Source organism: Balaenoptera borealis (assembly GCF_965194805.1).
Source record: "Balaenoptera borealis genome assembly, chromosome: 6".
NCBI lineage: Eukaryota > Metazoa > Chordata > Mammalia > Artiodactyla > Balaenopteridae > Balaenoptera > Balaenoptera borealis.
This window is the reverse complement of record NC_138863.1, coordinates 91859515-91876292: the sequence shown is the minus strand read 5'-3', so window position 1 is coordinate 91876292 and position 16778 is coordinate 91859515. Positions and strand designations below refer to the sequence as shown.

The 16778-nt window shown below is 38.0% G+C and overlaps 1 protein-coding gene across 1 annotated transcript in view; it reads left to right on the top strand.

Moving 5' to 3' along the window:
• Nucleotides 1-492: 492 nt before the first annotated feature.
• Nucleotides 493-16778, top strand: part of HNMT (histamine N-methyltransferase) — a 36816-nt gene continuing 20530 nt past the window's right edge. Inside the window, exons 1-2 of the mRNA XM_082395827.1 lie at nucleotides 493-1349; nucleotides 8705-8757. Coding sequence (XP_082251953.1) covers nucleotides 1213-1349; nucleotides 8705-8757 — 190 coding nt within the window. The 5' untranslated portion in view covers nucleotides 493-1212. The remainder of the gene's footprint in view (nucleotides 1350-8704; nucleotides 8758-16778) is intronic.

Genomic DNA, 16778 nt, shown 5'->3' with positions numbered 1-16778 from the left:
ACACAGTTTATTAGTGGCAGAGTCAGAAACTATCAATACATCCACAGTAATCTGCCTTTCCAGAGTTTCCATTTCCTCCTAGGATGAAAGCACTGGCTCTAAGAGTAGTGAGACCATGAGATGTTTATTAAAGAGGGTTAAGGAGTATGCTGAATGCTTAGAGGGCAGCTTTGGACCTGAATCAGAGGAAGAGAATGGTTTAGGCAGACACATTTCTAAGAGAGGTATATGAATTTAATTCTCCTAACTCCTTCATGATTTGGATACTATTATTAACATCCCATGTTGGATAAGGGGTGGATTTCTTAAAGACCATTTCCCAGGTAAAAGGCTCAGCATGTGGATACTCAAATGCGTTGGCTCTTTTGATGGGTGACACCACTGGGCCTCCAAAGGCTCATCCAATCCTACATTTCTAGGATCCCACTTTCAGAAGCACTTAGGGAAGGCTTCCTATGGATTGAAGGATTCCAGTGTCCTGCATTCTTCCCTGAGACTTCTTTCTCTGCCCCCTCCTCCTCTCCCCCATCTTCACCTCCCAACTAGGCTTCTCAGACCTTTCAGTTAATAGCTCTGTTCCTGAATCACAACAAATCAATCAGCATATGAAGAAACGCAGCAGAGTTTAAAGTTCAAGTGTTTAGGGATGTGAAGGCATGAAACTCTCCTAACAGAAAGCCCGGAGGCAGATGACAATCTTCTGTCAAAGATTCAGCAGCTGTCGATTTCTGGAAGCGGTCTGTAACCTTGGAGCTGGCCTGTTTATTCCTGCCTTTGCCGCCTTTGGCCCTGAAAGCAGCCACTTTCCCACTGGGAACTTACTGGCTGGCCCCTGCTGCCAAAACAGGAAGTGATTTGAATGTCGTCTGTTTTTAGGACTTTCTGAACTTCAAGAGTTTTAAAACAAGTTTCAGCAGTGGATTTACTGCTTTGCTTTACGACTTCATTTCTTCCAAAACGCCCGTGTCGGGGTTAAAGTCTCAGGGGCAAAGTCCTGTACAAATAGTCACTTAGTAACGATCTTTGCAAACCCAGCCTCTCCAGCACGTTAAATTCCAAGCAGGGCTTTTTTGTGTTTGTTTTTTTTTTTTTTTTTTTTTTTTTTTTTTTTTGGATATAAACTGGTGCGGGTGAAGAGAGAAAGAAGGAACTGGGAAGAGAAGAGGGAAGTTAGACCTCCCTTCCCTCCTTGTCTTTCTCAGAAAACCAAACATGGCATCTTCCATGAAGAGCTTGGTTTCTGACCACAGCAGATATGTTGAATCTTTCCGGAGGTTTCTCGACAATTCCACGGAGCATCAGTGCATGCAGCAATTCATGGACGAGAAGCTGCCGGGCATAATAGCAAGGTAACCAAAAAAAAAAAAAAAAAGGCCGTTTTTGTCCCAGGGACAAGCCTCGGTCTCGTTCTGTGCAGTGATAGATGGGTCAAGGCCATCCCGGGAGGCTGGGCGCGGGGATAAGAACGAGGTACTGACAGCCGCCCCGCTCGACCCTCCGCGCCGCCCTGGGCCCCTTCTCCTGCAGCGTTTCAGTTAGACGCTCGCTTGAAACGTTCAAAGGCTCTGATTTGTGCTGGATTTCCAGCTGCTCGGAGATAAGCGTTAACCATCGGAAGGCACAAATCCACGTTCCTTTGGGAAAAGATAAGATCCCAATCTTTGAGCTCAGATTTTTCAGCCCTCCTCCAAATTTTACCTTCCGGAAAAAAAAAAAAAAAAATCCCCAACGGAGTCTAGTATTTTTGCATTAGAATCAAATAATTACCAAATACTATTTACCCCTGAGGATTGAGTGGGTGCCTCTCAATTCTCTTAATACCCATTTAAATTCATTTTCCTTATCCATTATTATAGTTACCACTCTCCAGAAAAAAAAATAATAATAATAATTGTCTTTTACTTTCAACTTAATATTAGCAATGTGGCCCTAAAAAAGCATTTTCCCATTATCAGTGAAACTCACTAGTGCCTATCCTTCTCGCAGACTCCTTTTTTTTTTTTTTTTTTTTGGTGATTAATGTGTTCAATTTGTGCCAGAGCTGATAAGTATTATGAGAGTAACAGATTTCACATGGCAATGATAATCAAATCACCTATCTGGGGGTGGATTGCTGGAACTTACTCTGCGCTTCAGGAAATAATGATGGAAAACTGGGGGAAATGGCTGGGGATCCAATTTGCAACTGGAAAGGAAAGTGTCCTATCAGCAAAGGAAACTGATATTTTTATCTTTTGCTGGATTTTTCTATTGTAGGCCTGTAATTCTTTCACCAGGATAGTTAACTCCACCTGACCAGAGAAGGCATTGTTGGATGTATATGGAATTTTATTTCCCTTTCTATCTTCTATTTTTCATGGTTCAGTTTTTAAATGTTTTTTTTTAAATTAAGTATCATATATTAATAAGTAATAAGTAATAGGATAACAAATGCAAAAGTCAAAGCAGACAGCAAATACAATTTCTTATCTAGGAACTAATTATAGTTTACTTCTTTGAGTCTTTTTGTTCATTTCTAAAATTAAAGGTAATGAGTTAATTTCTGAGTTCTTTCGCAATACTAAGCATCTGGGTTCATGTCTGTGGCTTATGCAGATCCTTGGTTTACTTCAGCCATCCGTTTGGTTTGAAGACATACTATGGATGCTTAGAGTAACAACAAAAATAGTGGTTCCTTGCCTTACCCACTTCCATTCCTGATTTGGGCTCTCCAGAGACAACCACTTTCAACACTCTGAAATCATTTAGTTGTTGCTTATGGAATTTTCTTTCCTAATTCTAAATAACATGTTATTCTCTTTCTTAATTTTGATGTATTAAAGTAGCTAAATAAACATGCACATCCCTCTCCCCATTATGTCAATACAACATATATATATATAGTGGGTATATATAATATATACGTGTATGTATATATATATATAAATATATACATATATATGTCTAAATTTTGGTTAATTTGTTTATATCATATCATTTTGCCTGTGTAAATATTTTTCATAATTGAACAATGCATTTATACTATCATTACTACTATCATTATATTTCCTTTCATGTACAGGCTTTTGTTTTTCCTAGAGTTAACTATTGTCTTGATTTTAGTTTATTTTCTTAGCTTCCTATGTACCTATCACTACTTATACCCCAAGCAGAAGTATTAATCTCCTCTCAATATATTCCAACAGATCAAGTAACCTGCTGATTTTTCCTCATGGGAACATCTTTTCTGGAGTTCTCTGTTCTTTTTTTCCAGTCTGGGCTGATTTGCTTTTGGCCTGCTATACAAGTATTGATGAGGAATTTATTTCATCTTCTAGAAATTCCCTTCTCTTTCCAGTACTGAATTCCTGGCTTCTGGATCTCATGCTGTTTTTTTCTTGGTTTCTTTAGTCTTTTTTTTTTTTTTTTTCTTCCCTGCTAATCCTTTAAGAACTTTCTAAGAAAGAGTGCATGGGAGGTAAATTTTTTGAGACTCTGTGTGTTTAAAAATGCTTTCACTCCTTGCTCATCTTTGTTAGATTGTTAGATAGTTTAGGTATAAAGCTCTACAATGAAAATGATTTTATAACAGAAATTTAAAGATATTTTTCCATGGTCTTGTAGTTACTGTTGAGAAATCTAATGCCATTCAAATTCCTCATCTTTGGTTTGTGAACTTTTTGTTGTTTTTTGTTTTTTACGATCTTCTCTTATATCTAGTATTCTGAAATTTTAAGATGATGAGTTATGGTGTGGGTCTTTCTCACCCATTTTTGTGAGTAGTCCCTGGGCCATTTCAATTAAGATTCAGATCCTTCAGTTTAGGGAAGCTTTGGTATTATTTAATCATTCCTGCCCTCTATTTTTTTTTTTTTTCTTTCTTTCTGGAACTTCTATTCATCAAACAGAAGACTTTCTCAGTTGATTCTCTAATTTTCTTATATTTCCAGTTTTCACAATTTTATCTTTCAGCCCTCTATTGTTTGCTATTGTATTTTTTTTTTTAATTAATTAATTAATTTATTTATGGCTGTGTTGGGTCTTCCTTTCTGTGCGAGGGCTTTCTCCAGTTGCGGCAAGCGGGGGCCACTCTTCATCGCGGTGCGCGGGCGTCTCACTGTCGTGGCCTCTCTTGTTGCGGAGCACAGGCTCCAGACGCGCAGGCTCAGTAATTGTGGCTCACGGGCCCAGTTGCTCCGCGGCATGTGGGATCTTCCCAGACCAGGGCTCGAACCCGTGTCCCCTGCATTGGCAGGCAGAGTCTCAACCACTGCGCCACCAGGGAAGCCCTGCTATTGTATTTTTAATTTCCAAGAATGTTCCTTTTTTATAGCATCCTGTTTATCTTTCATAGATATAATACCATCTTTTATCTATTATAAAATTTTCCTCTGCTCTCTGCATGTTTCTTCTGAATTCTCCTCTTCTGTTTCTTTTGGTCTCTCTCATGTTAGGGGAGCTCCCCAACTACTGATGAGTCTTGGTTGTCCATCCAATCAAATAATAAGGCACTAAAAATTAGTTTAGGTCCTCTTTGTGTATGTACAGGAACAGTCTGTTGAGCAGTTGGCTCACTGTAGTAATTCGATGTAGATTTTGCACTTGATGGGAGATTCTCAGATGCCAATATAGATAAGTTTATTTAGTGAAATGGGTTATTTTTTCATGGAGGAATTATTCAATCCCCTATCTGGAGGTGGTAAGCAGGGTGAGGATGGTTATAGCATACAGCTGTAAATAGTAAAGTTTGTTGTTGTCACATATAATGCATTTAGATCCTTGCCCGGAAAATAGCAAGTTTTCAATAATTCTTAGTTATCATCATAATATATGAAATGGGATGATAATAGTATCTAACTCATAGAGGAGTTGTAAGAATTCAAAGAGTTAATTCACTACAGATGACCAACAGGCACATAAAAAGATGCCCAACATTGCTAATTCTTAGAGAAATGCAAATCAAAACTACAATGAGGTACCACCTTACACTGGTCAGAATGACCATCATTAAAAGTCTACAAATAACAAATGCTGGAGAAGGTGTGGAGAAAAGGGAATCCTCCTACACTGTTGGTGGGAATGTAAGTAGGTGCAGCCACTATGGAAAACAGTACGGAGGTTCCTCAGAACACTAAAAATAGAACTACCATATGATCCAGCAATCCCACTCCTGGGCATATATTCAGGCAAAACTATAATTCAAAAATATGCATGCATCCCTATGTTCATAGCAGCACTATTCACAATAGCCAAGACACAGAAACAACCTAAATGTCCATCAACAAATGAATGGATAAAGAAGATGTAGTACATATACACAATGGAATACTACTTAGCCATGCCATTTGTGGGACTTCCCTGGTGGCACAGTGGTTAAGAATCTGCCTGCCAATGCAGGGGACATGGGTTTGATCCCTGGTCCAGAAGATCCCACATGCCGTGGAGCAACTATGCCTGTGCACCACAACTACTGAGCCTGTGCTCTAGAGCCCGCAAGCCACAACTGCTGAAGCCTGCACACTCTAGGGCCCACGTGCCGCAACTACTGAGCCCATGTGCTGCAGCTACTGAAGTCTGCGCTCCTAGAGCCCATGCTCAGCGACAAGAGAAGCCACTGCAGTGAGAAGCTGTGCACTGCAACAAAGAGTAATTAGAGAAAATCTGCACACAGCAATGGAGACCCAGTGCAGCCAAAAAAAAAAAAAAAAAAAGAAATAACGCCATTTGCAGCAACATAGATGCAACTAGAGATTATCAAACTAAGTGAAATAAATCAGAAAGAGAAAGACAAATGCCATATGATATCACTTATATGTGGAATCTACAATGTGACACAAATGAACCTACCTAGGAAACAGAAACAGAATCACGGACACAGAGAACAGACTGGTGGTTGCCAAGGAGGAGGGGGTTGGGGGAGGGATGGAGTGGGAGGTTGGGGTTAGCAGATGTGAGCTTTTTTTTTTTTAATAAATTTACTTATTTATCTATTTATTTATTTTTGGCTGCCGTGGGTCTTCGTTGCTGCGTGCGGGCTTTCTCTAGTTGAGGCGAGCAGGGGCTACCCTTCATTGCGGTGCACAGGCTTCTCATCGCGGTGCACAGCCTTCTCATCGCGGTGGCCTCTCCCACTGTGGAGCACAGGCTCTAGGCATGCAGCCTCAGCAGTTGTGGCACGCGGGCTCAGTACTTGTGGCTCGTGGGCTCTAGAGTGCAGGCTCAGTAGTTGTGGCGCACAGGCCCAGCTGCTCCACGGCACGTGGGATCCTCCCGGACCAGGGATTGAACCTGTGTCCTCTGCATCGGCAGGCGGACCCTCAACCAATGCGCCACCAGGGAAGTCCCAGATGTGAGCTTTTATATACAGAGTGAATAAACAACAAGGTCCTACTGTATAGCACAGAGAACTATATTCAATATCCTACGATAAACCATAATGGAAAAGAATATTAAAAAAATGTATATATATGTATAATTGAGTCACTTTGCTGTACAGCAGTAATTAACACAACATTGTAAATCAACTATACTTCAATAAAAAAATTTTTTTAAAAAAGAGTTAAGTCATATAAGTCACTTAGCTGTGCCTGGAATAATAATAATAAGTTGAGTGCTTGTCACGTGCAGACACATTTCTAAAAGATTCACATCAGTTACATCATTTAATCCTCACAACTCCTCCATAAGGCAGATACTATAATTACAACCCTATAAGGTAGGTGGTATTATTATCCTATTTCTTAGAATCAATAATAAAGGCACAGAGAAGTTAAATAACTTGCTCAAGGTTACATATTAGTAAGCTAGGATTTCAACCTAGGTGCTCTGCTCCGTAACCTCACTATGCTAGCTAATGATAGAAGCATTTTTAAGAATTAACCAAGGGCTTCCCTGGTGGCGCAGTGGTTGAGAATCTGCCTGCCAATGCAGGGGACACGGGTTCGAGCCCTGGTCTGGGAAGATCCCACATGCCGCGGAGCAACTAGGCCCGTGAGCCACAACTACTGAGCCTGCGCGTCTGGAGCCTGTGCTCCGCAACAAGAGAGGCCGCGATAGTGAGAGGCCCGCGCACCGCGATGAAGAGTGGCCCCCGCTTGCCGCAACTAGAGAAAGCTCTCGCACAGAAACGAAGACCCAACACAGCCATAAATAAAATAAAAACCAAAAAAAAACCTAAATCTTTAAAAAAAAAAAGAGAGAGAATTAACCAAGGGCACAGACAAGGATGGGTGTATTAGGACTCATGATTATGAATTGGAAGATAATTAGAACTGAGGAAGGCAACTCATTCATAGGTGTCCTTGACTCTGTGTTTCCCAGTGTCCTTAAGAACTCTGCTTCAATCTGTCTTTTTCCTATTACTCTGGGCAGGCTCCTCACTTTAGCCAAAAAGTAGGCTTGTTTACCATCCTGAAGCACAAACAAACAAGCACCATTCTTTCAGTTCATGTTTCCTCTCTAGCAGTCTCCCTTTTTCGTTCTCACTCTTTCATCCTTTTTCAAAAATCTCTAGATCTTCTTCTTCTTTATTGAGTTCACTTTTAATCCCACTGCCATCTGACTCCTGCCCTCAACCACCTTTTAAAGCTGCTATTATCAAAGATATTCATATTGCCAAATTCAATGGAGAGTTGTCCTTTTTTATGTTTTAGTAATACAGTCAGACACGTACAATGGCCTTTTCCTTCTCTAATTCTCTTAGCGTCTCTCTGAGCTTTACTGCTTTCCTCTCTGTCTTCTTTGTGTGTTCCCCATTATCCCATGACTTTTCAAAGTTGGTATCGTGTCATAATCCCACTGCTCTTCTCTTTGCAATACCCTTGGGTGATAGAATCTATTCTCCTAGTTTCGACCATTACTATATGATAATTCTCCAGAACACATCATCAATCCTGATCTCTCTCCTACCCAGCTTCAATCTTGCATATCCAAATGTCTGTTGAATTCAGATTTATCAAAAACCAAAAAAAACAAAAAACAAAAAACTGACAAAACATAAACTTGCCATAAAATCACATTGTCCAGCTTCCTTTTCGATTCCACGCTTCACCCAGTCATCCAAATTCACAACGTGGCAGTCATCGTGCACCTCGTCCTTTTTCTGACCCCTTATTTTTTTTTTTACATCAGTTTAAAGAAAGTCCTACTGTTGCATCCCAGCCCATCAATTCCACTCTATTTCTGTATAGAGCCATAATACTGGGCTTTATTGTCTCACATTTCAACTTGAGAGCAAAGTGGTCTTTTCATTTTTATGTATCAGTGCTTAGGATAGGCACATAATAAATGTTTAATAAACATTTGTTTATTGAAAGGAAGTTAGCAAGAAGAAGGAAAGAAGGCAAATATCAGAGATAGTATGAATCACCTTAGCTTTTCTCCCATCTACAATGAATGGCTTATTATATTACCAGACTCAAAGGCCCACATTTTCTGTTTTTGTTCTCCAAACTATCTTCAAACAAATGCTATTTCCTACCTCTGAGATGTTTATAGTGCTGTTTCTAAAAGTCTCCCAGTTCAAGATTGGTAATAAATGGAACCTTTACTTCTAAAGATTTCTGAAGACAACAATATAACCACTGAAACGATCGAGGCCTTTCTTGTTGGCCTAGTTTTTGTTCACTGTAATTTTAGTCTGTTCTCTTCAACTAGACTTGATAATCAGATTTTACAAACCACCTGGCACATTTTTCTTAAACTACATAATTTTTTTTTTTTTCAGGATTGGAGACACAAAATCTGAAATTAAGATTCTAAGCATTGGTGGAGGTGCAGGTATGAATAACACATTTTAAAATTTGTATTTCACTCCAAACATCATGTTGTCTGACAGCAATATTGTTCATTCTTTAGGAAAGCCATTTTCCTTTGCTTTTGGTAGAGTTTAGTTTACTAAAACTAGTAAGAGACATACCACTTCAACTAAGATTAATGTCCACATAGATTTATAGGGTTTAGGACATCGGCCTTCATTATTATCTGTGATACGGATACGTGTGGCTTTCTTATTTTTTTTAATATAAATGGAAAAAATATAGGATAACTTTAAGGATAACTTTGATCCAAAATGATTTAACTGTTCACAGAAAAGGGAAATTTCATAAGACATTCCTTAAGCTTGTGCCACTTAAAGCAAGGTCCATAGACTGGTTAATGGTTCACAAACTATTGCTGGTGCATGAGAAGATAAGTGTGCACTGGAATGTAAATCAATGCACAGCTCCTTTCATTGAGAAAGCATTGCTATGGGGAAAAATATGCTTAATGACATAGTTAATTTACACTCTTGTAACCCCACTCTTTTTGAGTTGCACTGGCCTAAACCATTCCCTTCCTCTGGCTCAGTTCTAAAGCTGCCCTCTAAGAATTCAGCACACTCCCCAACTCCCTTTCGTTAGCGGTTCATGTTCTCATTACTTAGAGCCAGTGCTTTTATCCTAGGGGAAATGGGAAGTCTGGAAAGACAGGTTAATGTGGGTGTAGTTTCTGACTCTGCCACTAATGAACCGTGTGAACTTGGCTGAAACATAAGCTTCAGTTTGCTCATCACTAAAATGGGAGCAATGAATTATGTCTCATAGGGTTGTAGTGAGATTTATATAGATTAGTTTATAAAGTGCTTCTATAAGGTGGAGGTAGGTCCTTTCTGCAAAAATAAAACAAGAAAATTCATCTCCAGACTTTGCCTCATATCAAACTCCTGAGTAGTGTTTGCTTTACTTTTAAGTTGCTAGTCATCTGGAGGTCCGAGTTAACATAATAATAATATATATATTATATATACTATATAATATATATGATATGTTAATACTATAATAATATAGTCATATATTTATATTATATAATATATCCATATATAATAATATATAGTCATATATAATATTTAAACATATTATTCATATGTTTATATCCTTATTATTGTTTTCATTTGAAGTAACCACGGAGTGATGGTTAGTATAGGTTACAACTTGGTAACAAGTGGACACTACATTACCACTTGTCACATAGTGCCAAATGGTAATCTCTTCTGTCTTCTAAGTGTAAGTGTTCTAATCCTACATGAATGAGTTGAATTGTGCCCATCTTAACACAAAGATAACCAAGAACCCTCTAATGGAATAGGATAGCTAGTTTTTCATGTCATCATTTGCTCATTTTTCATAAAATACACTGTAATATAATGTAATAAGGACTGACTCTTAAAATAATTTTACATTATTATCTTTCACCAAGAAAACAGAAACCATCAAGGACAGGTAATGAAAGATACTGTCATGAATGATCTAATACAGTGTGTTTAAGCTAAAATACTCTATTATTGCTTGTGATATTTTATGTCCTAAGGTTTATAAGAGTGATGAATTGCCCAAAGAGTGTCCTATTAATTCATTTCACCAAGACAGTCATTTCCAGTGTGTTTTGCAAATGAATTTCAGGCGACCACAGGCAATGAGACTATCATTTGATAGCGTCACTTGTGCTTGGACAAGAAAAGAAGCCCTACAAGGAAAAGTAATTAAAAACAATCTCTACCGTGGCCAAGTTAATTGACCTTTTAATATAAAGTTAATTGAATTTCTAATGTAAATTTATCAAGATGCTTATAAGCTATCTAGAGAAAGGACCATTTGCCCCACACAGTGATTCCTTACATAAAGGTGCACAGAGGGGCTAATATAGAGAACTTTTCCAAACACAGGGAGCAGCATTTGGTGTTCTTCTGACTGAGCCCTAACATTGTATTAATAACAAGCTCTGCCTTGGGGAGAATATGGGTGCCCTTTAAGCTCATTCTTCATAAGAAACTGATCAGAAACATAAGAATTACAAGAGAAATTCAAGCTGTAAATACTTAGTCTTCACTGCTCAAGTAAGTTACATGAAATCAAAAGCAAGGCACTTAAAACCCCTAGGTCTAGAGGTCCTTGGCATGAAAGAGTAGTGTTTTGGGTGAAAGGACACCTCACTCAGTTAGTCTGAGTGCTTATATACCAACTGGGAGATGCTTATCTAATAATCTGTCATTGCCTAACTGCAAGGACTGCGTGCACAGAAGAAAAATATATTATTATATAGTGAGGAATTTCCTGTACTTGCCTTAGAGAAATGGGTTCGCCAAATGTTTCACAATCTACAGCGTGCCTGAGACTTTTGCATTATCCTGTGGCTTAGGTATCCTTCCAAATCAGTGTTTGAACTCCAGTCCCTGGCAAATGAGGCCATTGGCCCCGTCTGACACCTTGTGCTCGGCTCCCATAATGCATCTTACAGGGTTCTACTCTGGTCTTAGCTTATGGGCCTCTCTGGTTTCACTTCCTAGATGTTTTCTTTTGGATGTCCATATACCTACAGATCCTATTCTGCATATCTTTGGTGCAAATACTATCTTTGTATTTGTAATGGTGATACCATTCTCACCATCATGATGAAAAAACACACCAAAAGCAAACAAACTGAAAACTTCCCTAAATCAAATTGCTGCATTTATGTCACTTAATGTTCATATTCTTTGGGGGCCTGTTTGATTTTCTTCTCAGAAGCATGAGCAGGGGCTGCTATGTACCCTATCTGTCTTCTCTTCTGTCTCTTCTATAGAGGTTGGTATTTGGGTGGAGAGGGATTTCATAATTTAAGAGAGAATGTAAGGTTTTAGAAAAAGGTGTTTGGCAATTCAGTTCAGAAGCCAAGCAATTATTAGGGCTCTGAGCAGTTCAAAAGAAAGGAAACTGATGGAAAACTTTTCCAGGTCTTCTGTAAGTGATCTACTACATCAGTGAAATACAATTGATAAGCAGCATTGTTATTCATAGATTATATATTTAATGTTAGGAGAATGTTTGAAATAAATATTATGTGTATCCACAAAAGAAAGAGAGGAAATCAGGAGAAAAACAAATCATGTACAGAAATATAGACCATATAGTTTTTACAAAGGCCAAATAGAGAAGTGTAAAGCTGTATGTGTATGTGCATAAGTTTGTATGCTTTCATGAAACAAAGTGAGCAACGGGAATGCTTTATTCGAGGTCTCAGAGTATTCATATCATGCTTATTTCAACAATTTTTTTTTTTTTTTTTTTTTTGGCTGTGTGGCTTGCGGGATCTTAGTTCCCTGACCAGGGATGGAACCCAGGCCCTCGGCAGTAAAAGCACTGGACCGCTGGGGAATTCCCAATTGTTTTTAGCTATTGAGAGCAACTGCATTGTATTCTAAGTCTCAGAGAACATGCTTTTTTGGTCCATCTTCAATACTGATGCTTCCTAAAATTAAACCACCCAATGGAGCTTCTTCATTATTCAACTTTTAATGAGTGTTGTCTTTATGTTTGATGGTACATGAAGAAAAAGAAACCCATACTCTTTTTGGTAAGGGAGAATGCTGTTAATTTACAGTGTACATTTATACATGGAAAAAGGTTCCAGAAGGCAGTAATGGGCAATGTTTTCTCCTTGCTCTGGGCTTTGCTTCGAGGAGAATCATTTATCTGCTGCGTTGTTCAGTTCTTATGTTCAAATGCCAGAAAATTTTATAAGGTTTCGACAGGACTCAAATAATCTCATTTTATCCAGCTCTCTACTTTTATTTTTATTAACCTATTATGTACCAACTCAGGTGTCATAACTTATATAATAGTGTATATATTTATAGATAAATTTTTAATCCACTGAAGCAATTCACATATGAAACACAGGTGGTATAAACCCTTTTATAACATTTTTTGGAAAATAATTATGCTGACATATGTTGAGTTAGGTTGTTTTCTTATTCTGTAACATATAGACACCAACATTACTACAGAGATTAAAAAATAGAAGAGAATTTTAGAGACCATCAATACCCTCATTCTACAAACAAAAAGCCTGAGAACCATCAGGCAGAATAAAACCCAGGTCTCTTGATTGTAGTCCAGTCCAACAAACTGTACTAAACAGATAGAAAAGTTAATTATCGACCTGGCAAAAGAGAGATTCAGTATTTAGTAATGACCAGCTATTTGAAAATCTAATTTTATCAGATTATGAATCTCGTTTCCTTTCATAAATGACATGTTAAGGTGACCCTGAAGTTTAAACTAGGTGGATAGAAGTAGAAACATGTAATTAAGGCAAGAACTGGAAGAGCCAGTGTATCCAGTTGAGAAGCAGGAGCTGATAGGAAGCAAAGGTTAATGTTTCCAATGGTCTAGAGTAAGCCAAGAGTCTGTATCAGCAACTAAGGAATGACTGGGGAAATACAGGGAATTGGGGGATTTTTTTTGCCTAGAAAAAAAGAATCTGAATGTGCTTATTGCCATCTGCAGATATTTCCTATTGAGCAAACCACAGAATATTTGCCCCTAAAGGGCCAGTGGTTAAAAGAGAGAGATTTCTTTGTTCCGTATTAGCATTTACTGATGATCAAACCTGTTCAGAAATGAAAGCACACATCTTGGGATATAAAGAGCAGTCACTCTAGGAGTACTAGCTTAGGGTGGAAAAACACTTTGCACATATGCTATGGAAAGGACTCAGGCAATGATTTCTTGGGTGTTTGGGCCATTAAAGGTGCTTTCAGTCCAGAAAATCTATGATCTTATGAGTAACCTTCTAGAAAGAGGTAGGCATTTCTTCAGAGTGGTGTGGCTAACACCACGTTTGGTTACATTGAAGAAGCAGAGTTTCAACAGGACTTGTAGACATGCAGACGATTTTTGTCTGGATCCTAATTGCTTTATAACTTGACGTGAGTAAGAACTGTTCAACTTATGTGCAGCATGCTAGCACTTACTCCATAACCGGAAGGATATGGACCCTAGCCAATTATTAACCTGTAGGATTTAGGACTGTCTACTTCAGATACTTTGGGGCCTCAGATATAAAGGATTGTTAAAGGCATTCATAACTATGTTATTTTGAAAAAAATTATTCTCCATATATAAGTTTACCAAAATAGTTTACCTCGTTGTATTGTATTTAAAACTTTCAGTGAACATGAAAGTACTGTTAAAGACAGATACAGTACAGAATGGAGAGACGTGAACATAATGCTACAATACTGGAGCCACCGTCATTAAAACCAAAATAAACAAGATTGTTTTGGCTAATTCAATAAGGCCTGAAACAGGAAAATGGGGATAAAGAGCAGAGTGAAGACAAAGCTATCATTATCTGCAGATTAAATGACTGTATACTTAGAAAAGCAAATAAACTCAGTTGTATAGCCTTAAAATTAATAAGAATGCAGTAATGGCCTGATAAAGGTAAAATAGGAAGAAAGCAATACGGTAGATCCACATTTCTTTTTTGGTCAACATCTGAGTGTTTTTCATTTACAGTTTTGATTATTTTACAATGTACTAGAAAGTCTGTGGCATGTGGTTATGTGTAATTTTGCTGAAGGACAAGTTTGTATCTTCCCAGTTCTTGTGCCAGTTTGGGACACAGTCTCTTAGTCGGTGAATATGCTTCTACTTGACATACACTATTGAATACAACTTTGCAATTTAATACACACAGTCACGTAACCCTGGTGTAGGGTGTCTGCTGTCATCTTCATTTTATACATGGTGAACCTAATCATATATGCCACAAGGGGATTGGGGGTCCTAGAGACTGGGGTCAATGCCCAGGGTCTTCTGAGGCTTTGTCTCTATTAACAATAACAAACTGATAGAAATGGTAAAAAAATACTGAATGGCTGAGCTACTAATATATTCAGTACAAAATATAAGAAAACTATTTGAAGAAAAGTTCAAATTTTTACTGAGAACAATTTGAGAAGATTTAAAAAGCAAATATGCAATAGTGATGAGGTTACAGTGACATGAAAGCTTTCATGTACAAAAGGTAAGAGTTTGAAATGAAACGAAGTTTTCCTGAAAGTAGCGTGGCATTATATATCAAGAACAGTTCTGATATTCATCTATCGCACAAGGCCCTTGTGATGCTGGTTGTTAAAATACTGACATACTTGGTAAATAGCCAATTCCTGATGTCCCAACACAGCCCCTGCTGCTGCTTCAGCCTCTCCTCATAGATTCTGTATATCCTCCCCACCCACCCTGTACCTCAGCCCCCCATCTCCAAGGGTCCCAACAATTGGACTGGTCTTGCCTGCTCAGAAGGCCTCTAAGAATGTTCTTTAGTTCTTTAGCCTGCATCCTTTCTCAGCAGCTAGTGTCTGACACCTGTTTTTTTGTTTGTTTTGTTTTGTTTTATATCACCAAAGATCAAGGATCTCATTCTAATCATTAATTCTGGTTCTTGGAATTAATCTGCAAAAAGATTTTTGCCCAAAAATTCACGGTTCATTGTCAGATGCCTCAGAATAGCAAAAAAACTTAAAGCTAAGTATAACTATACATAAAAAACTATATATAAAAATGTATTTCTATGTATAAATACATATTCATATATATTTCCACATATAAATGCACACATTTATATATTTTTTTAGATATATACTTTTATTTATATTATATATAAAAGGTTAATAATGAAATTGATTATTCCACATATCCGTTTTTGAGAATACGAATAGCACTTTCAAATAAATTTTGATATATTCATGGTTTAACTCTCAAGTGGGAAAGTCAAAATAATTCATATACATAATAATCTCTCCTGGGTAAACTAAAGAAAATTATTTTCTCAAAGGGGAAAAAAACAACTTAGGAGAAAATAAACCAAAACATTATACCTTTGCTTTCTCCAGTAATGAGATATTTATTTTATTTTTACTTTACACTTCTATGTCTTGAGTTTTCTATAGTATTAATTTTACAGCCAGGGACAGGAAACATAAACCCAATTTAAATTATAATTTTATAGTTGATGAGAGATGATGGTAAAGAATAGACTCACTGACTTCTGACAGTTCCTTCAGCTGTTTGGCTGACGCCCAAAGCACTGTTCTGACACACGTTTTCATGACAATTTTCCTTTGGCTATTTCTGACTCACCAGTAATAGTATTGCACCCATATGAATACTTTAAGAACAATCTCGCTTGCGTTGTAGCTTAGCAGAGCTTTTCTTCAGAGTCCATCTGTTCTCCCATGGCTGCTGCGAGGACATGGTGGCCATGGTGATGAGAGTGAGGGTGATGTGGATCAAGAGGATGGTGGTTGTCGGCTCTCTGGTCCTTCAGGTCCTTGATGTTTTCTGTTGATTATTTCTTGCTTTTTTTTTCTACAAGGGCAACAGGCTCTCAGACTCTGCTCACACTAGGGCTGATAATTTTCCTCGGCAACATTTGTGTTTTAACCACTATTAATGTGGCGGGCCAATGGTGTAAGGGTCAGATGAGAGATTGTGAAGGTTAGGAGTGCGTAAGAACACGCATGCACGCTGATATTGATGAAATCACACCAACTACATGATTATCTTGGACTACCTTTGCCAGCTCAAGTAGCTTCATCTTATAAATCCTGTCTTTGGGCATGAAGAAGGTAGAAGAAAGTTGGTACTTTATTAAGGGTAATTCAATATGACTTATAAACATCATAATATGGTAGGTATAGAATTTACCTCTCTATGTATGTGCTGAAGTAGCAAATATCTTTATGTTTAAAATGTATAAATTGAAAGGTAAGGCAAAACGCAGTCTTTTTTGAGTTGTTTATCAAATATCTCTACACTTCAGTGTTCAGCACCCTTTGGGACATTTTCTCTATGTTTGTGTTTCATAGAACATTTTGGTAGCATGGCTTTTCTTCTGAAGTTGCAAAGCAATCAGGCAGTATTGTTCCTGGGCCAACAGCCAGGAGACACACGAGAGTAAATGGCAATGCCCTTCTGGCTCAGAATTTATATTTA